General features: G+C 39.6%; 1 protein-coding gene across 5 annotated transcripts in view; it reads right to left on the reverse strand.

Annotated features, from left to right (window-relative positions):
- The window catches only part of TNFRSF19 (TNF receptor superfamily member 19), a 79,432-nt gene that overhangs the window by 44,911 nt on the left and 9,939 nt on the right, over positions 1-24,582 (reverse strand). For all 5 annotated transcript variants that reach the window (XM_021678332.2, XM_021678331.2, XM_021678333.2 and 2 more), the window contains exons 2-5: positions 23,764-23,868; positions 22,242-22,352; positions 9,594-9,772; positions 115-200 (exon numbers count right to left, since the gene is read on the reverse strand). In XM_021678332.2, coding sequence (XP_021534007.1) covers positions 115-200; positions 9,594-9,772; positions 22,242-22,352; positions 23,764-23,832 — 445 coding nt within the window. In that variant the 5' untranslated portion in view covers positions 23,833-23,868. The remainder of the gene's footprint in view (positions 1-114; positions 201-9,593; positions 9,773-22,241; positions 22,353-23,763; positions 23,869-24,582) is intronic.

Consider the following 24,582-nt stretch of genomic DNA (forward strand, 5'->3'; position numbering starts at 1 on the left):
AGCATGCTATAAGCCCCACCGTGGAGAGAGATTTTGCTCCATTTGCTAACTGTAGAAAAGTTTCTAAAAAAAGGCCGAGAGCCCTTCTGCTGTGTTTGTATGGAGTTCACTCACAGTGTGGCTCATAAGGAGGAGGAGGGTCTCCGCAAGGTACGCACTCCATGTCTTGAAAACCAACAAGTTTTGTCTTCCTATAAAATCTAGAAGAGAAAAGAAAAGAATCCTCATTAGCTCTTTCTTCTAAGCTCAAAGTTACAACAAACAGATTCATGATAAATTATCAGTCCTCTCCATTACCGGTTTTATTTAAAAAATAGCAACTAAAAGGCTTAAATACAACAGTATCTTAGACAGACACATCCTTAGATGCAGTGACCCCTTAAGAAATATCAATTTTACGGGGCACCTGGGTGGCTCAGATGGTTAAGCGTCTGCCTTCAGCTCAGGTCATGATCCCAGGGTCCTGGGATCGAGTCCCACATGGGGCTCCCCACTCAGCGGGGAGCCTGCTTCTCCCTCTGACCCTCTCCCCTCTCATGCTGTTTCTCTCTCGCTCGCTCTCTAAAAAATAGATAAAATCTTTAAAAAAAAAAAGAAATATCAATTTTACTAAACATAACTTTGTAAATTCTACTCAGCCCCACTATATTGAGGTGGTGGTGCTGGTAAGGGAATAGGAAATCAGTGGTCTTTGGCATTTCTATTGTCATTTAAACGACAAAACCCCTCCTAAATCAAGTGCCAGCTTTTAAACACTTGAAATTCAGAGACCAAAAAACCCAAGCAAACTATAAAAGTAATGGAAAAATTTAGGGAGATGCTTATACAGTCTTCATAAGGGGATCTAGAAGGATCTAGGCATGATAAGAAACACAGCAGCCAGAACGAAAATCAACAGTTTCCACCACACCCCCTCACACCCCCCACAAAGACCCCCACACACCCACACATACACACACATGCACACCGATACATACACACAGCCGCACACACACACGCATACCCATACATACACACACATACACACACCTGCACACCCTCCCCACACACATAATACACATCTGCACACACATATACACACACCTGTACATACACACACTTGCACACAAACGCACACACACTTGCACACACACATACACACACATACACAGACGCGCACACACATGCACACCCATACATACACACATGCATACACACAGACGCACACACACAGACAGTATTAAAGACATCTGAAGAGCAAAAATAAAGCATCAGCAACACAGTTAATGGGCAAAAGAAAACTGAGAAATAGTTCTAATCATAGTATCCTCTATAACTTCAGTCTGTAGTAGAAACCTTAAAAATCATAATGGTAAAGGTGAACACTGCAATTGAAAAACAGGCAAAGGACATTAATTCCCCAAAGAAGAACATTTCATAATTTTAAAACTGCATAGTTGAAACTCTAAAGAGCATGATGCAATTAAATTCTTAAAAATTTAACATGGAAATGTTTAACCTCATTAAACTAATCGAGTAAAGGCAAGTTGCAATGAAAAGATCCCATTTTACTTAGAAAACTGGGAAAGTGTTGGTGTGACCAGTGGCATTATAAATTGCTACTTGTAGGAGGGCATCATAGCAATATGTCATCAGAATGCAATAAAATTTTTTATATATCCTTTAACCAGTAATCTCATTTTTTCAAGGTTTATCCTAAAGAAACAATCAAGTGGGTGAAGCTGTATTTAGAACAATGCAATCACAGTATTGTTTATGAAAGGGAAAAACCCAGTTAGGCACAATTTCAATAATACAACAGGAGATATGACTATCCATGGTAGTCCCAAGGCAATGGAATACAAAATGTCCTTTAAGAAACAATGATGTAGATCTCCTATATGTATTTTTTTTAACTCATGAAATAGCAGTAAGTAAAAAAAATAGGAAAGGTGAGTAATATAATTATATATTGTACTGGCACATACTTTGGTATATAGCTCCTTTCAGATTTTTTACCAAAGCAGCTAAAATAATTTACACATATATATTGGCATTGAAAAAAATTGGAAGGATATTATATACCAAATATTAACAGTGATTATTTCTAAATATATTTCAAAATCTATTTTTCTATGATGAAACAGTGATATGGAGAATAAATTTGCAGACCAAGTCTATAGAGGGCAAGATAGATGCTATTATTTTGTGAAATTGGGTATTGTAGTAGCAAATATGTATGATTTATGGTTGAAGAAAAATCTGCATTTAAAACTAGGTAAATTATCTCAAATGCCCAGATACATTCAGTATTTGCTTAGCCTTCCTTTTCACACTTCCTGATACTGAAACATATCACAAAGCTATAATAATCAATGTAGTGTACAATATACAATACAGTATAATAAACAGTTACAGCTATAATAATCAATATTGGCATAAAGACAGACATGTAGACCAATAGAACAAAACAGAGAGCCCGGAAATAAACTTTCACATATATGGTCAAATAATCTTCAACAAGAGTACCAAGACCACTAAAAGGGGATGGGATAGTCTCTTTCACAAATGGTGCTGGAAGGGGCGCCTGGGTGGCTCAGTTGTTAAGCGTCTGCCTTCAGCTCAGGTCATGGTCCCAGAGTCCTGGGATCGAGCCCCGCATCGGGCTCCCTGCTCAGCGGGAAGCCTGCTTCTCCCTCTCCCACTCCCCCTGCCTATGTTCCCTCTCTCGCTGTGTCTCTGTCAAATAAATAAATAAAATCTTAAAAAAAAAAAAAAAGGTGCTGGGAAAGCTGAATATCCACATGCAAAAGAATGAAGTTGGAACTTTATCTGACACCACATACAAAAACTAATTCAAAATGAATTAAAGACCTAAACATAAGGCCCAAAACTATAAAACTCCTAAAAGAAAACAGGAAAAACTTGATGACGTTGAATTTGACAATGATTTCTTGGATATGACACCAAAAGGCAATCGAAAGGCATATGTGAAACAGACAACAAAAGGAAAGATACATTGGACTACATGAAATGTAAAACTGTTACGCATCAAAAGATACAATCAATGTATAGTTATCCCCAAACTCATCAAGTTGTATACATTAAATATGTACAGCTTTTTACATGTCAGTTATACCTCAATAAAGTGGTTTAAAAAAGTTAAGTCACATCAAAAAAGTATTAACTGATAATAAAATAATAATTTTTTCAGGATTAAAAAAGATACAATCAACAGAGTGAAAAATGAACCCACAGTAGGGGAGAAAATATTTGCAAATCATGTATCTGATAAGGAGTTAATATTTGAATATATAAAGAACACCTAAAATTCAACAACAAAAATCAAATAACCCAATTAAGAAAATGGGCAAAGGGTTTGAATAGATATTTTTCCAAAGATGATATACAAATGGCCAATAAGCACACGAAAAGATGGCCAACAGCAAACGTCACTCATCATTAGCAAACTGCAAATCAAAACCACAATGAAGTATCACCTTATACCTATTAGGATGGCTACTAAAAACCAAACTAAAACAAAACAATCAGAAAATAACAAGTGTTGGGGAGGATATGGAGAGAAACTGGAACCACTGTGCACTGTTCATGGGAATGGAAAATGGTGTAACTGCTGTGGAGAACAGTATGGTGGTTCCTCAAAAATTTAAAAATACAACTACCAGATGATTCAGCAATTCCACTCCTGGGCTGTATCCAAAGAACTGAAGGCAGAGTGTGGAAGAGATATCTGCATATCCATGTTCCTAGCAGCACTATTCACAACAGCCAAAAGGTGAATGCAGCCCAAATGTCTGAGGAGAAATGTACTTTCACATCCTACAGCATGGATGAACCTTGAGGACATGTTAAGTGAAACAAACCAGTCACAAAAGACAAATATTACATGATTCCACTCAGAGTAGGTATGTAATCAAATTCATACAAACAGAATGTAGCCAGTGGTTACCAGGAGCTGAGGGGAGGAGGAAAAGGGGAGTTATCGTTCAATGGGTATAGAATCTCAGATTGGGAAGATGAAAATGTTCTGGAGATCCGCGCACAACAATGTGAATGTACTTAACATTACTGAACTGTACATTTAAAAATGGTTAAGATGGTAAATTTTACGTTATGTGTTTTTTACAACAAAAATGCATAAAAAATTTAAAATAAGGTAAAAACCATAGGCCAATGTAAGAGAGCTTTCTTATTAAAGATGCATTTCTTACTAAACCCTGTGATATATACAAACTAATATTATTTATCCTGTCAGCCAGAAAATTTGCCAAATTATAAGTAATTGAACATTGACACAGTCTAAAATAGTTTTATACATAAACAGTCATTCTATATAATCAGGACAAAAAGTGAAATAAAAAATGTAATAGCCAACATTTTCTATATCAACTTTTGATATAGAAATACATACACTTTCTAGATCAACTATTGATATGGAAATACATACTTTAAACATTGTCTATATCAACTATTTTTTTTTTTAAAGATTTTATTTATTTATTTGAGAGAAAGAATGAGAGAGAGAGAGCACATGAGAGGGGGGAGGGTCAGAGGGAGAAGCAGACTCCCTGCCGAGCAGGGAGCCCGACGCGGGACTCGATCCAGGGACTCCAGGATCATGACCTGAGCTGAAGGCAGTTGCTTAACCAACTGAGCCACCCAGGCGCCCCTATATCAACTATTGATATAGAAATACATACATTTTCTATATCAACTATTGATATGGAAATACATACTTTAAACATTTTCTCTATCAACTATTGAAATAGAAATACATACTTTAAAACTTCTTGGGAAACAAACATAGACATTTAACATTTTTTAAATAAAGAAATCTAGTGACAGAAGAGTCTTGAGGTCTGAGCTTTCTCTGACAACTGAATAAAATAGCCAAAAATTTATTGATTAAAATATGGGTTTGAGCCATCATGGAAATGAGGCTAGAAGGTGAGCAAATTACATCAGGTTTTGAATGATCATTAAATATGAAGTAGAAATAGCTTGAAATCCTACCTGGAAATGAGGCTGAGTGGGCACATGGAGTCGCAAGGCTCCCATGTGTATAACCACTGCTCACAAGGAGAGATGATGCTTGGACGTTACTCTGAGAGCCGCTAACAGCAGTCACACAGAGATTATACAAAAGCACTCAGAATCTGCTCTGCCAGTTTCTTTATGCCAATGGCTTCATGGCAGAATCTAAGATTTTTAAACTTAATTCTTAAATTAAATTTTAAAATTTAATTTAATTTAATTTTTTAACGAAAAATAATTTTTTAACAAAATTTTCAAAACCATCAACTGACTCTCCTTTTTTCCTGTCTTGTACAAAGTGACATTAAATCAGAACCCTAAAACACAGAATATTTACTAAATTGTAAATGATATACTAACCATCATGGACATTGTGTTTTTAATTTTTAGAAGAGTTGCCTCAAAATTATCCTCCAATTTGAAGATGAAGGTACAGAAATTAGAGTTTGAACATGTAATTGAAAATATTAAGTGCATAAATAAATGTATCAATCTTGAAAAATTATTTTATTTTTTCTTGCTTAGACTGCCATGGTTTTGGGGACACAGAAACATTTGCAACTCTGCTTTCTGACCAAGTGAGGAAGGACACAAGTTTTAAAAAATAAAATAAAATAAAATAAAAGGGATCAGGGACATTTACAGGTGTCTGGCTAAACTGGCTTCTATAGTTGAACTTCAAATTTTACTCTGGGCATTCAGATAGCTAATGCAAAAAAACAAAAGGAAATCACATTGGATTTTACCCAATCATGGTCTGATGAGAGGCAGCATGTAAATACATCTTTTAGACCTCAAATTTTCTCCAACACTGAATTTGGAGAGGAATTTTTAATTGAACTGAATCCAAATAACACAGTTTGCCTAATGAACACCATGTTTGAAGAGTGCTCTTTTAAGAAAGCCTGGTTGTAGGGACACCTGGGTGGCTCAGTCAGTTAAGTGTCTGCCTTCGGCTCAGGTCATGATCCCAGAGTCCTGGGATTGAGCCCTGCATCGGCTCCCTGCTCAGCGGGGAGTCTGCTTTTCCTTCTGTAGGCTGCTCCCCCTGCTTGTGCTCTCTCTCTCTCTGACAAATAAATAAATAAATAAAATCTTAAAAAAAGGTTAGCTATCATCATTACTAGAAGCAGCAGAGAACTGGCAGGGGCCGGGTTATTCTTTCAGGCCGGGCCCCAGGTCTCCCCTTAGCAGAGAAAGGATGGGAATATGGAAGGCAGAGGAGGAGGCCGGAGGCCCACTGCAAAAAAACCAAAAAACAAACAAACAAACAAAAAACAGTCATGTAAATCTTTCACTGGCTCCCAGGAACATTAATTGGTGAGGAGGTCAAATATGTATTTCATGCTTACTGTGGATTAGGCACTCTGCTTGGCACTTTGCATGCATTATAGTCTCAATCATTCCACTAATCTGCGGGTTGGTATTATTAGATGATCATTTGTAGGTGAGAAGAATGGGTGTCAGAGAAACTAAGGAATTGGCCTGACGTCATTGGACTTATTTGGGAACAAGGGCACTGGCCATCTCCAATCACTCAAATAGAGGGCACAGAGGACAGAGTATTCCCACACAGTACCACTACTGGGAAAGAGGCCGCTACCCTCCTGCTGGGGCTGAGCCTCTGGGCAGCAGAAGACCCTTATCTGGGTGAAGCTGAGGCTTCAGAAGGCAGGAGTAACATCAGAAATGAAAATGTCCACCCTCTGACTGCCTTGGGCATCACTTTTCTGGGAGCAATATGCAATTTGTTTATTTTCTTTCTGCCTCAATTTTCCTGTCTACAAAATGGGTTTCAATTATTTACCTTCTTCACACAAATATAGTGAAGCTGGGTGAGCACTTTAAAACACTCTGGAAAGCCTGGGTAAAAGTCACTATATAATTATTGCCTGCCTTGTACATTCATGCTGGCTTAGAAAGGATGTAATTTTAAACTAATCATATAAATAAACTATGAAACATCATTCAAATGTCTACTCACTTATATATGACTTTCCCACATCTAAGCATTTACTTAAAGAATGAGCAAACATTGTAGAAGCTAAGAGCTGTAGGCTCAGATGACAATGAATGAGGTTAAGCATGAGGAAGCACTTTTGGTGGGAGGTCGTGGGGAGAACGCACCCTCTCTCACACTCCAGCTGCACACCCCTGTGGGTTCCCTCTTTGTGAAAACCGGATCCCCTGGTCCTGTGCTTTTCCCTACTCTCTCTGCCCCTGAGTCTCCTGTGGACCTCCTCTTCTCCCTGCCCCACAGAGGAAGAGAGCAGATGGAGACTGACATGCTTTTAGTAGAATTGTAGAGTAAGAACAGCAGAGATGAGGCAGATGTTTGCTTCGTGTTCCTCAATTATGTTAACATAAGGTCAAAACTCTGGGTACTGATATTCACAGGTATCAGCATCACCTGAGGTTATAGACCGTTCCTTTTTTTTAAGTAGCAGATTACTTGAGATCTAATTCACATATATTAAATCCACCCATTTAAAGCATACAATTAAATGGCCTTTAGTGTACTCACAGAGTTGTGCAACCATCAGAACAGTTTTAGACATTTTTATCACACCAAAAAAGAAACTGTACCCTTAAGCAGTCACCCCTCACTCTTCCCAACACCCCCCCACCCCCCCACCAACCACCAACCCCAGGTAACCACTCATTTACTTTTTGTCTTTATAGATTGTCCATTCTGGACATTGCATATAAATGGAATCATATAATACATCTTTTGTGATTGGCTTCTTTCACTTAGCATAATGTTTCTTAGGTTCATCCATTTTGTTGCATGTGTGAGTGATTCATCCCCTTTCATCACCAAATAACATTCCCTCGTTTGAATGTACTCCATTTTGTTAATCCATTTATCAGTGGATGGGTATCTGGGTTCTTCCCACTTTTTGACCATTATGCATAATGCTGCTATGAACATTTGTGTACCCATTTTTGTGTGGACAGGTTTCTAATTGTCTTGGTTCTATACCTAAGAGCAGAATTGCTCAGTCGCACTGTAACTCTATTTTAGCTTTTTGAGGAACCGCCAGACTGTTCTCCAAAGCAGCGGTACCATTTTCCATTCCCACCAACGGTGGACGATGTTTCCAATTTCTCCCCATCCTCACCAACCCTTGTCATTGTCGTTTTGGTCACAGCCATCCCAGTTGGCTTGAAGTATGTGGTTTTAATTTGCATTTCCCTGATGGCTAATGACATTGAGCATCTTTTCATGTGCTTATTGGCTGTGTATCTTCTTTGGAGAAAGGTCTGTTCGAATCCTTTGCCCATATTTTAATTGGGTTATTGGTCTTTTCATTATTGAGTTATAAGAGTTCTTTATATATTCTAGATAAGACAGTTCCTTATCCCATATATGATTTATAAATTGTTCCTCTAATTCTGTGGGTTGTCTTTTCATTTTCTTGATGATATCCTTTGAAACACAAAAGATTTTAATTTTGGTGAAGTGCAAGGGCTATTTTTTCTTTTATTGCTTGTGCTTTTGGTGTTAGACCACTACATTTCATACCTGTTCAGGTGCTGCACCACTGCATAATATTGCATAGGGTCGCAGTTGGCCCATCAGGCCATTTCTTACCCTGCCCTTCAGGCCCACAGGTTTGTCTTATCTTCTGCCCCTCAACAAGAGCCCCAGGGCCCCACTGTGCCATTTGGCCAGAACTACTCTGATCTGTGGGCGTGTTCTGGCTAAGTCTAGTTAGAGCCCTGCCTGTGCAGTGACTGGGAGCCCGGATTCCCGTGTTAGACTCCTAGAGTCCCTGAACTCCAGGGTCACGTCCACATTAGGGCCTGTCTCTGCGTTCCCTGTGTCCATAGCGTTCTTCCCCCACACACCTACTTAGCAAACTGCCTCAACTCCTCTGAGTCTTGTTCGGAGCTCCTGTACCCAGGTCACCCACCCAAACACTGCCCTTTGCCTACCCATCGCTGCACATGCCTAATCCGCCTTATGTGCTCTAGGATCTCCTTCTTCCACAGAAATCATCCTCTGCTACCTTTCTGCAGAATTTACGTCTTTATTATTTACTGTTTAGATCTTTCTAAAACCCTTATTAGGATACAATCTCCACGTGGGTAGGGTTCTTGGCCTCTACTTCAGCAACGCCTAGCTTCTGCTAAAGCAATGCCTCCTAGCTGCTTCACAAATACCCGTGGAAATGAGTGAATGGCCGTGATTTGCATTTCTCTGATCGCTAACGAGGATGAACATGGCCGTATGATCACAGGCCGCACGTGTTTCCTCTTTTGTGAGTTGCCCGTCCCCTCTTTTGTCCATTTGTCCACGTTTTCTTTTTCATCGATTTATAGGAAACTCTTTAGATTCTCGTGACACTAATCCTTTGTTAGTGCGCTTATTCATTTTATTTATAACCGGCGCCCGTCACAGCGCACAGCCCACGGTGGGCACAGAAGAAGTCATGACCACCCAACAGAGGCGTTCAGGTTCCTGTTAGTGTGCGTTCACCTTTGGGAGGGAACAAGGGAAATGCCTGTTTAAAAATAATTCCATAATTACGAGGGAAAGAAATCGCCGGACGTACCCCGGCAAGCAGTCCCCACAGACGGCATCGCTGGTGACAGAACAGTTGGCCTTCTGGAAGCGGTTCACCGCGGCGCACTCCAGGCACGGCTTGCATTTCTGAAAGCCCCAGTCCTCCTTGAACCGGTGCGGCCTGCATGTCATGCACTGGGCATCCTCCCCGTAGCCAAAGCCGCATTCCTGCAGGGATTAACAGGCAACAGAACGCTATTCAGACGTGGCAAGCGTGAAAAAGAAGGCTGGGATAAAAGGAAGACCTGGTCTAATAATTACCGAGTGCCGGCCTTCCTGGATACAAAGGCGGCCCTTTCAGCAAGTTCAAATGTGTCTCCCACTGCTAATAATCTCTCTTACTACCAGAAGTATACTTAGTCATCCACTTTATTCAAGAAGCCATGAGCATTTGAATAATAAAGGTTCTCCAGGACCCCCACTGCTGCATTATTGCTAGCTTATGGCAGAATTATGGCACTTTCTTCTTTTCTAATTAAGCCAGTCATGGGCATGTTCAGAAACTAAAGTCAGGGAAATATCCAGACACTTACTCACTTATCGAGGCAGAAAATAAGTACTTTGATATCAACAGTGATATTTTAGAAACGAGGCTAACTGTGTAAGAATTTCCTAAGCTGACAAACCTAGAAATCTATCCAGTAGAGAGCATCTTGACATGTTAGCTGTGTATTGTTGTGTGATAGCAGGAAGATTCTGACATATTTCTTAAAAGAACACTACATTCTTGTGTGAATTAAACTGTATGATACTAAAGGTCTCAAGCTTCTCTAGATTTGAACGTCAGAACACAGTACTGCTTTCCAAGGATGGGCAAAACAGATGGTTCTTTGATGCACCATATGATCATTTCCACAAGGTCCAGAACCAAATAAATCATAGCCTATCATATAATGTAAATACAATGCACCATAAGAAGAATGATGTAGATATGGGTTCATGGTAGCTTAAAAAAGTTATAATACAGAATTAGAAGTATGATCCCATCTCTTACAAAAATATTAATAATTACTACTAACATTTATTGGGTGCTTATTCAGTGCTGGGAACTTCATACACATTATCTCATTAATTCATATGTCTTCCAAATGAGGGAAGCACGGTCATTATTCCCATTTCATGAATGGGGGTATGGAGCTTCCCAGAAGGTACGTACCTTAACCAAGGTGACATAGCTCATGTTAGAACCAGGATTTGAATCTACACCATTTAATTCTGGAGTCAGATTCTATACCCCAACACTGTAGGATCCATCTGGTACTTTAACTCTCCACATGGAGAGCATGCTGAACAAGCCCACAAACATAGCTCAGTGCAGCAGAGGGAGGAAGGACTCCAACAAAATCTCTTAATTTCGTCACCTGTAAACTTTGGATGCAGAATGCAAATCCCCACTAGTTCAAAATTCCCATTGGCCTATCAAATTTATATACTTAAAGTCCTTTATCTGTATTTAAATGCACAGTCAATTAAGCAGTACTGGTCAAAATTTAAATCAAAACCAACACAAAGGATAGTATTCCCTAGAGTATTCCCTGTACTCAACAAACTACTGAATAAAAGAGATTCTAATAACACTTCAGTTCAGTTTTACTAGTTAACTCGTGCACATCTTGGAGGAGCGATACCTTCCTTCCTCTTTTCAGTTACTCAACCAACCTTTCAAATGTGTACCATGAACATGCACAACAAAGAGTGGGGAAGGAAAAAAAAGCAGAAGGTCACCAACCTTCTGAATCCTGAGTGCTCCAACTAGACAATGTTCTAAACCAAGGCACAGACGGCGGAAGGAAAAAAAAAATTGAAGAACTAATTCACAATTAGAATTTCTTTAAAATTGTTAGCAGGGATTATCTTGGGGGGGGGGTTGAGTGAAATCATGAGGTGTTTTGAATTTTTATAATTCTGAAAACATTTAATTTTTGCCAAATAGCATCTATTACTCTGACAATCAGGAAAACACCGAAGATACGTATTCAAAAAGAATTTCCTGGGGACGTGGATTAGGTCTTTGCAGGGACGTCTCTGCCATTTTGGGTGCTTTGTTTATGGGCAATGTGGTTCTGCACTGGGGCAGAAGTGTGTTCTTGCTAAGTAGTTGCTGAGAGAGCCGAGTGCATCCAAAGACTCTCCTTCAGTGTGACAGGAGCCGCCCTCTCACAATCTTCCAGGATCAAAGTGTGGTGCATGTGACTTTCAGAAGGGGGATGGGGACCTCGTTGTCCACAGGCTCAATATCTCCATGTCAAAGGTTCATGCCAGAGCAAAGTTCCAAAATCATACTTTGATCCAGGCAGCTTGAATTGTAAGGATGTCATGTGCAAGTTACAACACAACAAAGAAAGGAAGGAAAAAGGAAGAGAGCAGAAGGGAAAACAAATGGAAAGAGAAATGAGAATGAGAAGAAGGTGTATTAACTGGGAATAAATGTCTGAAATTCTGTTTTTCAAGCAAGGCTGACATAGGAGAAAAAGTGTATCATCTTCCTTCAATGGAGCCAAAGACACATGACTTTGAATGCCGATTCTGTCACTTGTCCAATAAGCTATTTTGGGAACTCTCTGACCCTCAGTCTCTTCATCTCTGAGATGGTGATAGTACACATTTGCCCCACAGGGTTGTTTTGGGGAATAAACAGGAAAAAAACCATATAAAATCTGTAATCTATAAATCAAGCACAGAGTAGGCATTCACCAAATAAATGATACCTTTTTAGATTCTCTACAATCCAACAAACCAACTTTCCTGATTCAAGTATAATAAAGCCTCACTGGGGAACAAGAGGATCTTTAGACTCCAATTTTTTCTGAGTTACCTGAAACATCAATTTACATCTAAATTATTTTTATAGAATAAAAATATGTTTACAGTGAAAATGGTACATAAAATATCATTTAACCATACCTACTTGAATCAACTACTGCGTTGCGTTGTAATACACGAACTAGGAAGCCCCGGTGTCTCTACAGGCAGCTTTGGTGTTTTAATGGCCCTGCCAGGCAGTCAACTCTCATTCCTTCATTGTTTCTGACAATTCACTTCCTCTCTCCATTCCTGAGAAACTAGATGCCTATCCGAGCGGACATGGACTTGAAGGAATTGATAGACTCATCTCTTTTGAAAAATAAGGGGCATGTAAGTGTTGGGAAGATCTTTGTGCTTATTTTTTGATTCCTGACTGTATTTTAGGGTTTGTGTTGCACATACATGAGGACAAATTTGACCATGGTGTTTTTGCCACGTATCATTGTGTGTCATTTACATGCCACTGTACTTCATAGACTTTTTTCATGAAACTTTTTTTTTTTTTTGGTCCATTCCATATTGGACTAAATCATGTATAGAAAAAAACAACAGGGGCGTGGGGGTGGCTCAGTCGGCTAAGCATCTGACTTAGGCTCAGGCCACGATCTCAGAGTCCTGGGACCGAGCCCCACGTCGGACTCCCCGCTTCTCCCTCTTGCTCTGCTCCTCCCCCAACTCTCGTGCACACATGCTTGCTTGCTCTCTCTCAAATAAATAAAAATCTTAAAAAAAAAAAGAAAGAAAAAAACAACAAAGCCAGTCTCTAAATGCATCATAATTTGCCTTCATTATCTGGATATTAACTTACTATTTCTGCTTAGAGTTTATATGTCTTAGTGACAACAATGGTAATTTCGGAGTAGATTTATATGAGAGGTTGAGATAAGGCTGTGTGTCCATTACGATCACAAAATAATACCTAAATGTATTAAACAGGTACTGTGAACCAGTCTCCTGGGAACTTTTATAGAGACTGATTATTTGGGGGAATTTAGTTTAAAATACATTTTCTCTAAAGTACTTGTCATTTTTTAAAAAGATAATATCAAAATACCAAAAGCTAATACTATTTTTAAGCTTTTAAAAAATGCTTGCAGTTCATAACACTCTAAGAAATTTATGAAGTGATCGTTCTCAACGTTAAATTAACTCGAAGCCTTGACTTAACTAGAAAGTCAGGGAAGATATTTCCAAGGAATTATGTGACAGCACAGTAGGTGTGTAGCAACAACAGTGTTTAGAGCGGACTGTCATATTTCTAAAGCACCATAAACACAGAGATGCTGCAATTATTTGAAATCCAGGCTATAAAGTAAACAGCATATAAACATTAAATTATCCCCAATATAAACGTCTACTTTGATGTTTTTATTTCATTCAGTAAAACGAGGTGGTTAAAATGCCTTGACACTTTCCCCATTAAGTTCAATAAGTAACTACCAAGAGCAAAAGAGAAAAGGCTGAACAGCTCGACATGCAGGCAGGTCTACAGTCTCCTGGCCAGGGTAGCACTGCTGAGCATGCGCTGAAATTGTGTCTCTGTAAACTCGTGTCCAACCCCCTATGGCCAGTGAAGATTTCTGGTCCCTTTTCTTTTTATCACTTTTTATACTGAAGAACTACTACTACACACACGATTTTTATAAACAAGTTGAACAGTACACCTTCCTTCCTATCCCTGGTCTCTTCACTTCCTATTCCCTCCACACAGGCAAACACTGTTCCCAGGTTTTGGGAAAACCTCCCAGAAATATCCTAATATCCTGTGTGTGTGTGTGTGTACACACTGTTCTGCACATCCCTTTTCAGTTTTCCCCACTCAGTGCGTCTTGGAGAGTGCTCCCTATCAGCATACACAGAGCATGCCTTTGTGTGGCTACAGCTGAATTCATTCTACTGGAGTCTGGTCACTGCTGCATCCCAAGTGCAGGATGCAGGGGGCAACCACGGATGTCTGCTGAAGTAGGTTGACATTGATCACGTGGTCTAATTGTGCGTCTAATGAAAACAGTATCGAACCTTTTGGGTCTTCCCCCTATTACTTTTGAATATAAAGGGGGTAATTTCCCTAGGCAAATGGTCTCCCACAGCAGACTAGTATACTACCGTTGGGAATGAGAGAAATGGTAGGAATGGATTTTTGGTGAGATAAAACAGAGTACTTAAAGAAGAGAGTCAGCTAGCCATGCAGACTCTGGTTAGGTTTACCTCATTTCTGACCAAACTTCACAGGCTCCTGTGAGCTACTTTCTCAATTAGGCCCCAGCCTTGGGCCTTGTCCTCAAGAACCCAGGTGTCCAAGAATCCCGTGCAGTCGGTTAAATCAGAATCCCCCACCCTCCTATCTGCTCACCCTCAATCCCTGATCAAATTTCCTCCTGCCCCTCTATCCTCTGATCCACTTGGCCTGCCTTCAGCAAGAATCCCGTTAGGTCTGCTTTAGCCAGAATGCCCGCCCCCCCACCCCCACCCCAAAGTTTCCTCTTAGGAATTTTCCATCTCCTGCCCCCCCACCCTGCTCCTTGGCTAAAATCCCCACTTGTCCATGTTGTATTTGGAATTGAGCCCAGTTCTCTACTAAGGCCTCTCTTCCCCCATGGCCATAGTCCCTGAGTGAAATCCGTTTTTACTGCTTTCACCTCTGTCCTACTCTGGTTCTCTGACACTTTCCAGGTTACACACACCACAGCTCTCCTCTCATCATTTCGTTGGAAGGACCGTACGTGGGAGGAGACTGGGGCCGGAGTGGGGGCGTTAGTCACTGGCCTGGGCGTCAGAAGTAGGTATGTGTTTTATTTTTGTGGAGTGTGGTCTGCCATTAATATCAGTGGTGGAGATGCATTTAGGGTTTAAAGTAATCCTAGAGTCTTTGTTTTTGAAATGACGACCTGGTACCTTAAAATCTTAAAAGAAATACTTACCACTTCCCTGAATCCCTGAAGAAGGCTTTTTATTAATAAGCTTCAAGGTGTGAACATATACACACGAATAAAATAACAACCCTTTTTTAAAGCATTGCCATAGGATTCCTAGTGATTTCCCCAAATCCTGCAATAAGCAAACAATCCCCGATATCTAATGCCTCCCTCCGCCACTCTTTACCCAAAGCCTATCAGGGCACTTGGTTCTTAAAAGATTCTTTGCTTGACCAAACTTTAGCCAGGCTCCTTAACCTTCTTCCAGACCAAACTGTGCACTTCCTTATAAAACCCAGCTTTAGCAAGTGCTCTGCTGAGTCAGCTCAGCCAGAACTACCCACCCTCAATATCTGCTTGGGTTCCTCATACTCCTCTTAAAGTCTCATGGAGCCTTGCTGTCCAATCACCCTGGTTTGTCTTCAGCAAGGAACTGTTAGGTTGGCTTCAGCCAGGACCCCTCTTAGCCCTGATGCTTCCCCTCAGTAATCTTCCACCCACTGACCCATGCTTCCTGGCTATAAATTCCCATGAGCCCATACTGTATTGGGATGGAGCCCAGGGGTTTCCCCCACTATAAAATCCCATTGTGGGGGTCCCCCTCCCTACCTAGTGAATAAAGTCTGCCTTGCCATCCTTATTAACAAGTGCCACTGAATATTTTTTTCTTTAACAATACATACCAGGCTGGTGAGTAACACATAAATGTTTGCTGACTAAACAAATGGATGAACAAATAGCATTGAAGGCAGTATTTCCTGAAGTTCGTGTTGTTTTATTATTGGTATCATTATTACTTTATTCCAGGGAACAAAAAAGCTAATAAAGGTCACAGCAGTGTCCCGATTGGTAAGGCCGGTTAACTCTCCGGGGCGGTGGAGGTGGGAAGGGGGCAGGAGTTGAGGGTGGGGGTCACTGTGGCGTGGGGGTAGAAGCTGTGAGCGGCCTTCCTTATCTTGGTTCCAAGGCAAGAGAGGGCTGTATCCAGCTGGGCCATTTCCACCCAAACTGGCCGCAGCAGTAGCTCTGACACTCTGCCCAATATTTTTAAGCCACATTTGGTGGCTTTCCAATGGCGAAATGACTCAAAGTAAACAGTCCTCAAATCCCCTTCTCTCTTTTCTCCCTCTGCAAATTCAGCACTTAGCAAAAACACAAGCAGATCCCACCTACATGTTCTAGGAGCCGTTCCCCAGACCACAGGGGAGATCCTCACAGATCATCAATTGTCCAGGAAAAACATTTGGGGGCCTTGGGTCTAAAGCACTATTTATTTGTACAGCCAATAAGTTATTAACTTTGGTTCTTTGAACTTTAAAAGCTCAAATTTGGACAGAGAAGAAGTTGCTTGTGGAGAAAATTGAGCGCACGTAAATGGAAATGACAAATTAGATTTATGTAGCTGGTGTTTAGAAATCAGCTTTTTAATTTCCTTTAATAAAACAACACCAAAGACATAGTCCCCCCCCCACCAACTTCCAGTTTATGAAAATCTGTAATTGAGTTTTTTAAAGAAAAATTACAAGCTAGAGCTTGCTAATATCTGCCAAACATCACTGGGCTCGATTAGGTATAATTAAACATAAATAAAGTGAGCAGCACTGTAATTAAATGGCATAAATGAATCTTTTTCATGCTTGCAAATTATATTAATTTTGTGTGTGCATGTGTGACTTTCTTCATAGGGATGAAAACAACTTTCTAAAAAGTAGACATCTTTAAAAATGGGAAGCCAGACATGCACCCTTGTGGAGGAAAGTGTGTTGTTGTTTACGAGAATTAATTTCTCCCCATTAACTAAAGTCATCCCAATAATTGGTTAGAAAAGCTTACTTTGAAAACCATGCCAGAGACTTGAAGACTGTTTCAAGTGGTTCATGCAAAAACTAGTTTCCTGGTTTACTGCTGGGAGGTGATCATGTTAAAAGCACATTGTTGGCATTAATACTTGGTGAGGAGGAGGGGCTGTGGCTGGGGCAGATTCTAGACAGTAAGAATTAAAAGGCTAATGTGGTCACTTCGGGAAAACAAAAGTCATCCTCTCCCACGTATCACAATGCTGTTTATTTTCGCGAGCCAAAGGGCCGGCTGTGGAACACTCCTGCGCACGTTTGTGGCTCCAAATGCCCAGCATGTACCACTCGTGGAGCTATGTAAACAACATTTTGTATTTTTTTGCCTCAGAAATAGGAAAAAGACATGATCAATTATCTTTCTCATAAACTTTCAAAACCTAAAGCCTGTAGTGGAAGAGAAAGAGACTAGCTATGGCTCAGTGGGAGAAAGTCCTCAAAACAGAGCCCAGGTGGCTCCGTGCCCTGTCCTATATTTTCCCAAGGATACGGGAAGACTACCCATTAAGCTGAATGACCAAAGAGAACCTGACTGAGACGAGAGGATGCTTGGGGCTTTCAGGGAAACGACTGGAAACCAAAAGCACTAAGGCCATGAGACAGCTCGAATGGCACAGGAAGGGACCCAGAGGATGCCACCCAGTGTGAGGAGCCACAGCAATGGCTCCCACGTGGCTGGGCCAAACAGGAGTGGTGGAGGAACAGAAGCAGATGGATATTTGGAAACCAGTGGCCAAGCTCAGGGTGGCTCAGCCAAGGAAGGAGAGGAAGAAGGCTGACTAGGAAGACCGCTCCTGGAATGCACAAGCAGCAGGTCAACAGGATTTAGATATCTCTTTGTGTTAGTAGTTGGTCCCGCCAGAATTTCTGGAGGGAAGTTCATCCTTCTAGAGCTGCACCATCCGATGCAATAGCCACAACTTCATGTGGCAAAACTTAAATTTAATTCATTAAAACGTAAAATCTAGTGCTTTCGTGACACAAGCCACCTTTCAAGTATTCAGTAACACATTTCAAGTGGCTAGTAACTCCCATCTTGGCCAGCACAGATACAGACCATTCCATGATCACAGAAAGTTCTACTGGATAGCACTGTACAAGAGCACTGTGCAAAAATGAGAAAAAAATCACTACCCCCATACGGCCCCACCACCTTCTCCCACCACTTACTAAGGGTGACAATGGACAGATCACCTAACCGTCTCTGTGTCTGTTTCCCCATCTATAAAACAGGAGAAGTTATACCCCCTACTTAAGACATAGGTTAAAAGGACTCCATTATTTAATATACAAATGTCACATAGAACCTGACTCATTATAACACACGTTAGCTAAGATCTATTGTGGTTGCATGATATACATTACAAAATAACACCTGAGGACATATTTGAGAGGTAGTGCATCTTTGTTAAGAGACATCTTTTAGACACACATAACCCAAAGTATCTAGGGTGAAAGGTTAAAATAAGTAATCATTTAAAAAGTGGCCACTGAAGGGAAAGGTCTCAATCTAAACAAGCAACAATGGTTATTATGGAGCCTGGAGCTTCTGTGCAGACTTCTTACTACCTAACAATTGAAAGGAAGTGAAAAGAGCTCAGAGGAACCCCTGACCACACAGGACAGGTGTGCCAGAGTGTGCACCGTGTCCAGGAAGGCTCTTCCGGGAACCTCCCCCAAACCCGGCTACGTGTTTGAAATGGCAGAGACCTAACAATGGGAAAGTAAGCCCAGACACCTTTAGAAAAAAATAGAATTGAATGCCTTCCAAAGAAAATAATCATTAGGAGTAATAAAACCACAGATGGAAATTTTAACTCTACCTGCTTACCCAAAGCATTTCCAGGCTTTCGTTTTAAGACACAGACAACATGTTTGTAAAGCAAAGAACCTCATGACCCAGCATTTGTTATTCTGAGTTGAGAGACATGATATTAGAAAATGGACATAAGTCTTAAGTTATGTTTACTACATCAAAACAAGTAACCTAATAATGTTAGGATAGAGGTTATTTGAAAGCTCTCACATCTGGTGAAAATGCACTTTTTTTTTTTTACCCTTAATATAAAGAAAACTTTAGTTGTGGTTACCAATAATTTGATTCAGCTTTTCTACTTTTTAATAAGTCATTTTAAATATTTACTGTTTATTGTGCATTCAAAATTTCAAGCACCACAGGTAACCGAAATTTTAAGCCTCAATTATAAAGGTAAGGACTACTGAATTCAGTCATTTCATTACAAATTAACAGGCATCCCCCCTCCAAATTTTATGTTTAGTATAACAAGTAAAAAATAATTCAATTATTTATAAATATCTGACTATGTTTTTTAAAAAAGCTTAGTCTTAGCCAAAAAGTAAACTTTCCCTTGATTTGTAAAACGTGGATGTCATAATTAACCAGTTGAATAGATTTGCTAATTTAAGTGATTTATCTGATTTTAATATACTCAGAACTTAGGTTTTTTTTGTTTGTTTATTAGTTTTGTTTTATTTTTTTTGTCCTCTGAAAGATATATGTTCTTGCTAAAGACTTAATCAAGGCAGCCTGAAAATCATGAATGTTCAGTGTAGAAATTTTTAGCCCCAAAGCTATCATTTATTAAAAACTCAAGCTCTTTGCCTTGATTAGTTAACTAGGAAACAAATATCTATGTTTATCTATGTATAAATATATATAGATATTCCATTGATATGTTTGATTCCTTTGCTCTCTTTAGGGTATGAGCAAGGCTAAGTTACTAATGTTATTTACTAGGAGCGAAAACCAAGATAAAAGACTTGGCAAAATATTTAATTTATAACATATATACACACACACACAGAAATTCATTACCTTTTATATGACAAGATTAAAGTGGCATTTCTTTTGCCCTAAACACTCTCTGAGGTTGATTGATTTGTTCACTCCTTTAGCAAAGATGTACTCTGTGGCTGTACCATATCCACCTCAAGGTGGACACCTCAGGGTATCAGGGTATGCAGGAACATGGTATTTATATTTGTAACATTTGTGCATCCGAGTGGGTCTTACCCTAATTTTTCAGTGACATCATTACCTTTACTTTTATTCTCCCTCACTCAATTTGGCCTGATCTTCTTTTTAATGAAGAAACTGATAATAAATATTGAAACAGGGAAATATTAACATATAAAATAAGTAATAAAGGCAGAATTATTGAGATTGCTTCCCCTTGGTTGCTTCCAGCGTCATAGGGGTAAACACCTGTTTCAGAAGTTGGGGAAAATTACTACCTAGAGAAAAATAATAATTCTAGATATCCATGCAAAATTATGAAATAGAAAAACTATTATCAGATAATCTTAGCTGGTGGATTTTTAAAATAAAAAAATATTTAGGGGTGACAGGACCTTCATCCTATTTTTTAAATTAAAAAGTTAGATTTTTTAAATAAAAATGTTTAATAAAACAAGCTTAGGTAAGCATACTAACTAAAAAAAGACACTAGAGCTCATAGGACCTTCATCTTCGGGTCTGATCCTCCAGAAATTATTCTGAGGTTATATTCTCTAGATTCAAAGGATGAAGGAGAAGGAGGAACTACTGGAAAATGATTTACTCATCTCTCAGAATCTGTGACATTTCACTCAGCTTTTCACCGAGATTTGGGAAAAGAAGAACTTTTGAGAGGGGGGTAGCAACTTCATCATCTATTTTCCTCTTGGGCACCGTCGCATTTTTCACTACTCTGTTCACTGATCCTAGATCTACAAGTCTGCTCTAAGGAATCCTTTTACACCCAACAGCACAAAACCTACATCTGAAAATGCACCTTTTTACAATCAACAGGGACTGAAAAACACCGGTTGAGATGCTATAGTTAACTCAACATTCAACGTAACCCAGGGTTCAAAGGTCAGCCAGTTTCAATCCAAATGTAAAGCTCAGGATGCTAAATGGCCCCACTTACTGAACACAACCAGCAGAGAAAAGCCATCAACCAGGAATTACTTGCAGAATGCATAATGCTTTGTTTCCTGCTGTTTGTAGATCATTGATCAAAAATCTACGAATGACAAGACTTAGCTTTAAATAACGGCCATCTCTAGGGGAAAAGAACTTCTCTTTTAAAAGTCACTTTAAGTCAAAAGAAAAATCTTTTGTTCCTTTTCTAACAGGCAGTCTTTGATGCTTTATTTAGAACAAAATGATATATCCATTATCCACAATGAGAGTAACATCTTCAAAAGGTCAGAGAATAAAGCAAATGGATGTATAGCTCTGAACACGCTCACAAAAAAGAAAGGTCTGAGAATATCCAAGACTCTGAAATATGCCCTCCTGAAATACACCACTTCTTAACAAATAGTGGGTAAGATGAATATATTTAAAATGCTCCCGGGAATACCATACACCCAACATGGAGACTAATAATAGTGCTTGCATTGTCAAAAGAATGTGCAGAACCCTGGTTTGGAAAGGAACTGCCACCATGGAGCGTGCTTACTGGAGGCGCTACTTCTTGACTAGCCACGGCAATATTCATTTTAAGAGAAGGCCCAGTAGAAGAAGGTAGCATTAACATTTTCTCTTATCACTCCTTTATTTTTAAATCTTTAGTAGAGCATTGATTCTTTTTAATTCATCCAAATACACCTTAATAATTCAATTCTTTCAATGAAATACAATAAACACAAATTGCACAAAACGACATTTATTAAATTCTAATTATTAGAACCTACTCCTTTTAGCTCAGTGAGACATGAGCCAAGAATTCTGTCATGGTGTCCAAATCTTCACTAGCAATGAGCTAAAAGAATTTATCCAAAAAGAATGTATTTTAAAAACACAAATCTTTAGGGCACCTGGGTGGCTCAGTCAGTTAAGTATCTGCCTTCGGCTCAGGTCAGGATCCTGGGGTCCTGGGATCGAGTCCCGCATTGGGCTCCCTGCTCAGTGGGGAGCCTGCTTCTCCCTCTCCCTCTGCCCCTCTCCCCCACTTGTGTGTGCATGCTCTCTCTCTCAAATAAATAAATAAAATCTTAAAACAAGCAAACAAACAAACCAGAGATCTACAACTTCACTAGGCATCAGATATCTACCTTAGACAACTCCATGCCTGGCCCACATTGCTTGCAGAGAACACAATTTCCAGACCGATCCCTGAATTCTTGCTGTCGACAGTCTCCTGTTTCACAAATCACTTTACATGCCTGAAAAAAAAGTTTTGCAAAAACCTTATTTTTAAAGTAAGTTAATTACATTTTTTTTTTTTTTTTGCAAGAAAAGGAACAACATCATCGGTATTCACTCGATCACTGAATGTCAATGTTAATTCAGAGTGAGGCCAATTTAATGTTCATTTTAGGAAGAAAAATTACTTTCTGAATAAGTCAGTGGAGCAAATAAATCAATAAGCCTGATTCTCCTCTGCATTCCCTGAATGAGGTCTCCTTTTTTTTTTTTTTAATTCATGGCTATCTTGCTTTGAAACTTTTCTGAGAGCCCAAGGTAGAAAATGACTTAGGATCTGATCTCTTCTCTAGTAAGAAGCAGTGGGTGAGCAAGCTATTGCTCTGTAGAATGGTTATTACAGCAGAGGCACAGGAAACTGTTTTTGATGGTTGTAATGATGAGTACTCAATGTATTATTCAATACAAACTACCTCCACCTTGAAGCAGGAGTGTCTGTAATCAAGTCCTGCAAACAAACTAAATAAAATCGAAGTCTGAACATCTCCAGCAGGTGTGCGGGAGAATTCAGGGTGGGATTCAGGACTAGAAAAAGATCTGGGGCTAAAGGCCTAATAATCTCTTCCTGCCCCTCTTAACTCCCCTTGACTACCCATTTTAAGAGAGGTAGGTAGGAGATTCCATTCAGCCACAAAGAGACTGTAATCTCTTTGAGAAAGAAATTCCACTACCTCCCTCCTAGACCATTCATTTGAATGTGTCACAGCCTCAGTTGAAAGAAAGGACATTTTCTCTCCTCTACCTGAATCTCAGACTCCAATGTGACCCCATCTCCTCTTATTCTGTCTTTCAGGAAGACTTCAGGTACTGTCTCTAGCATAAATAATTCATTTTACGTTTGCGGATGACGATCCTATCTCCAGATTAAATAAATTTCAATTCTTTTGAACACCTTCATAGATCTTTTTGTGTCAAGCTTTCAAACATTAAAATTCTCCATCTGTCTTTAATGCTTTTTGGAACCAGAAAGGATATAAATAACCATATAAGAAGAATAGCTCTTTTAAAAATCGATTCTAATTTCTTCACAAACCATGTAAGTCATGGGCTCCAAAGAGAATCTGGTCTCGTTAGGGCCTAGGGTGTATTATAGAGACATATGCCTATATGCCCAAGGGAGCACGATTGTCACGGGGCTCTGCGTAACGCTGTGATTTTATTACTTCATCAAATGTAAATAAAATAATTTCAACAATTGCTACAAATGTCAAGAATCAGCAGCAATCTTTGCTTTTTAATGAAATGCAACACTGATAAAATACAATTTGAGAGAAAAATTTAAAAGATGGGATTAGAAATAGAAGATAGTTTCAGCGCGTACTTAGATGACTCCTTCCACCACATTCTTATGAAAGTGCAGACTTGACTTACCAAATAGGCCAGTAAAACTACAACGGTGTGAAATGCTTTCTCTTGTTCCAGGAGCACTTTTAAAGCCATGGCTCTTATTACGTGTATTTATTGTTGAAGAGTTTTCTAAAAGACAAGAAGATCTAGTTAACCAGGATGACATTGGTCACTGTGTTCTGTATTTACTCTAGAATGTTTACCATTAATGTTTATACTAGGTCATACTATTTATGCTTTAAAGGAAATCACTTTGTAAAAGATAATTGGACAAATAATAGGTAAGCCTTTCACAGTTTAGGTGAGGAGACTGGAAGCTCTGTCTCCCTGCACAGTATATGCAAAACTCCTACTGGCTCTGAATTCCTAGGCTATACATAACTTTATTTTCTTCTTCTTCTTTTTTTAAAGATCTTACTTTTTAAAGTAATCTCTACACCCAACGTGGGGTTCAAACTCACAACCCGGAGATGGAGAGTGGCATGCTCTCCCGACTGAACCAGCCAGATTCCCCTACACATGCCTTTATTTTCTACCCAGGTCTCTAGAGTGTCTGACCGCTCCACCCGGTAGAGAGTTATAGTCGAACAGTGACTATATAAACCTTCCATGTAGATGGGTTTAGTGCCAAGAGGCCAATAATGGTAATAAAATAGCAATGAACATGTGCTACATACTGTGTGCCAGGCACTGGCTCCAGCGAATTGACTCATTTACCTTCACAAGTACTCTAGAAGGGAGACACTATCATTATCTCCATTTTAGAGATGGGGAAACAGGCTCAGAGAGGGCTGAGTCCCTTGCTCAAGTTCACACTAGTAAGAGACAGAGCAGGATGCACAC

Source organism: Neomonachus schauinslandi, chromosome 3 (genome assembly GCF_002201575.2).
Source record: "Neomonachus schauinslandi chromosome 3, ASM220157v2, whole genome shotgun sequence".
Taxonomy (NCBI): domain Eukaryota; kingdom Metazoa; phylum Chordata; class Mammalia; order Carnivora; family Phocidae; genus Neomonachus; species Neomonachus schauinslandi.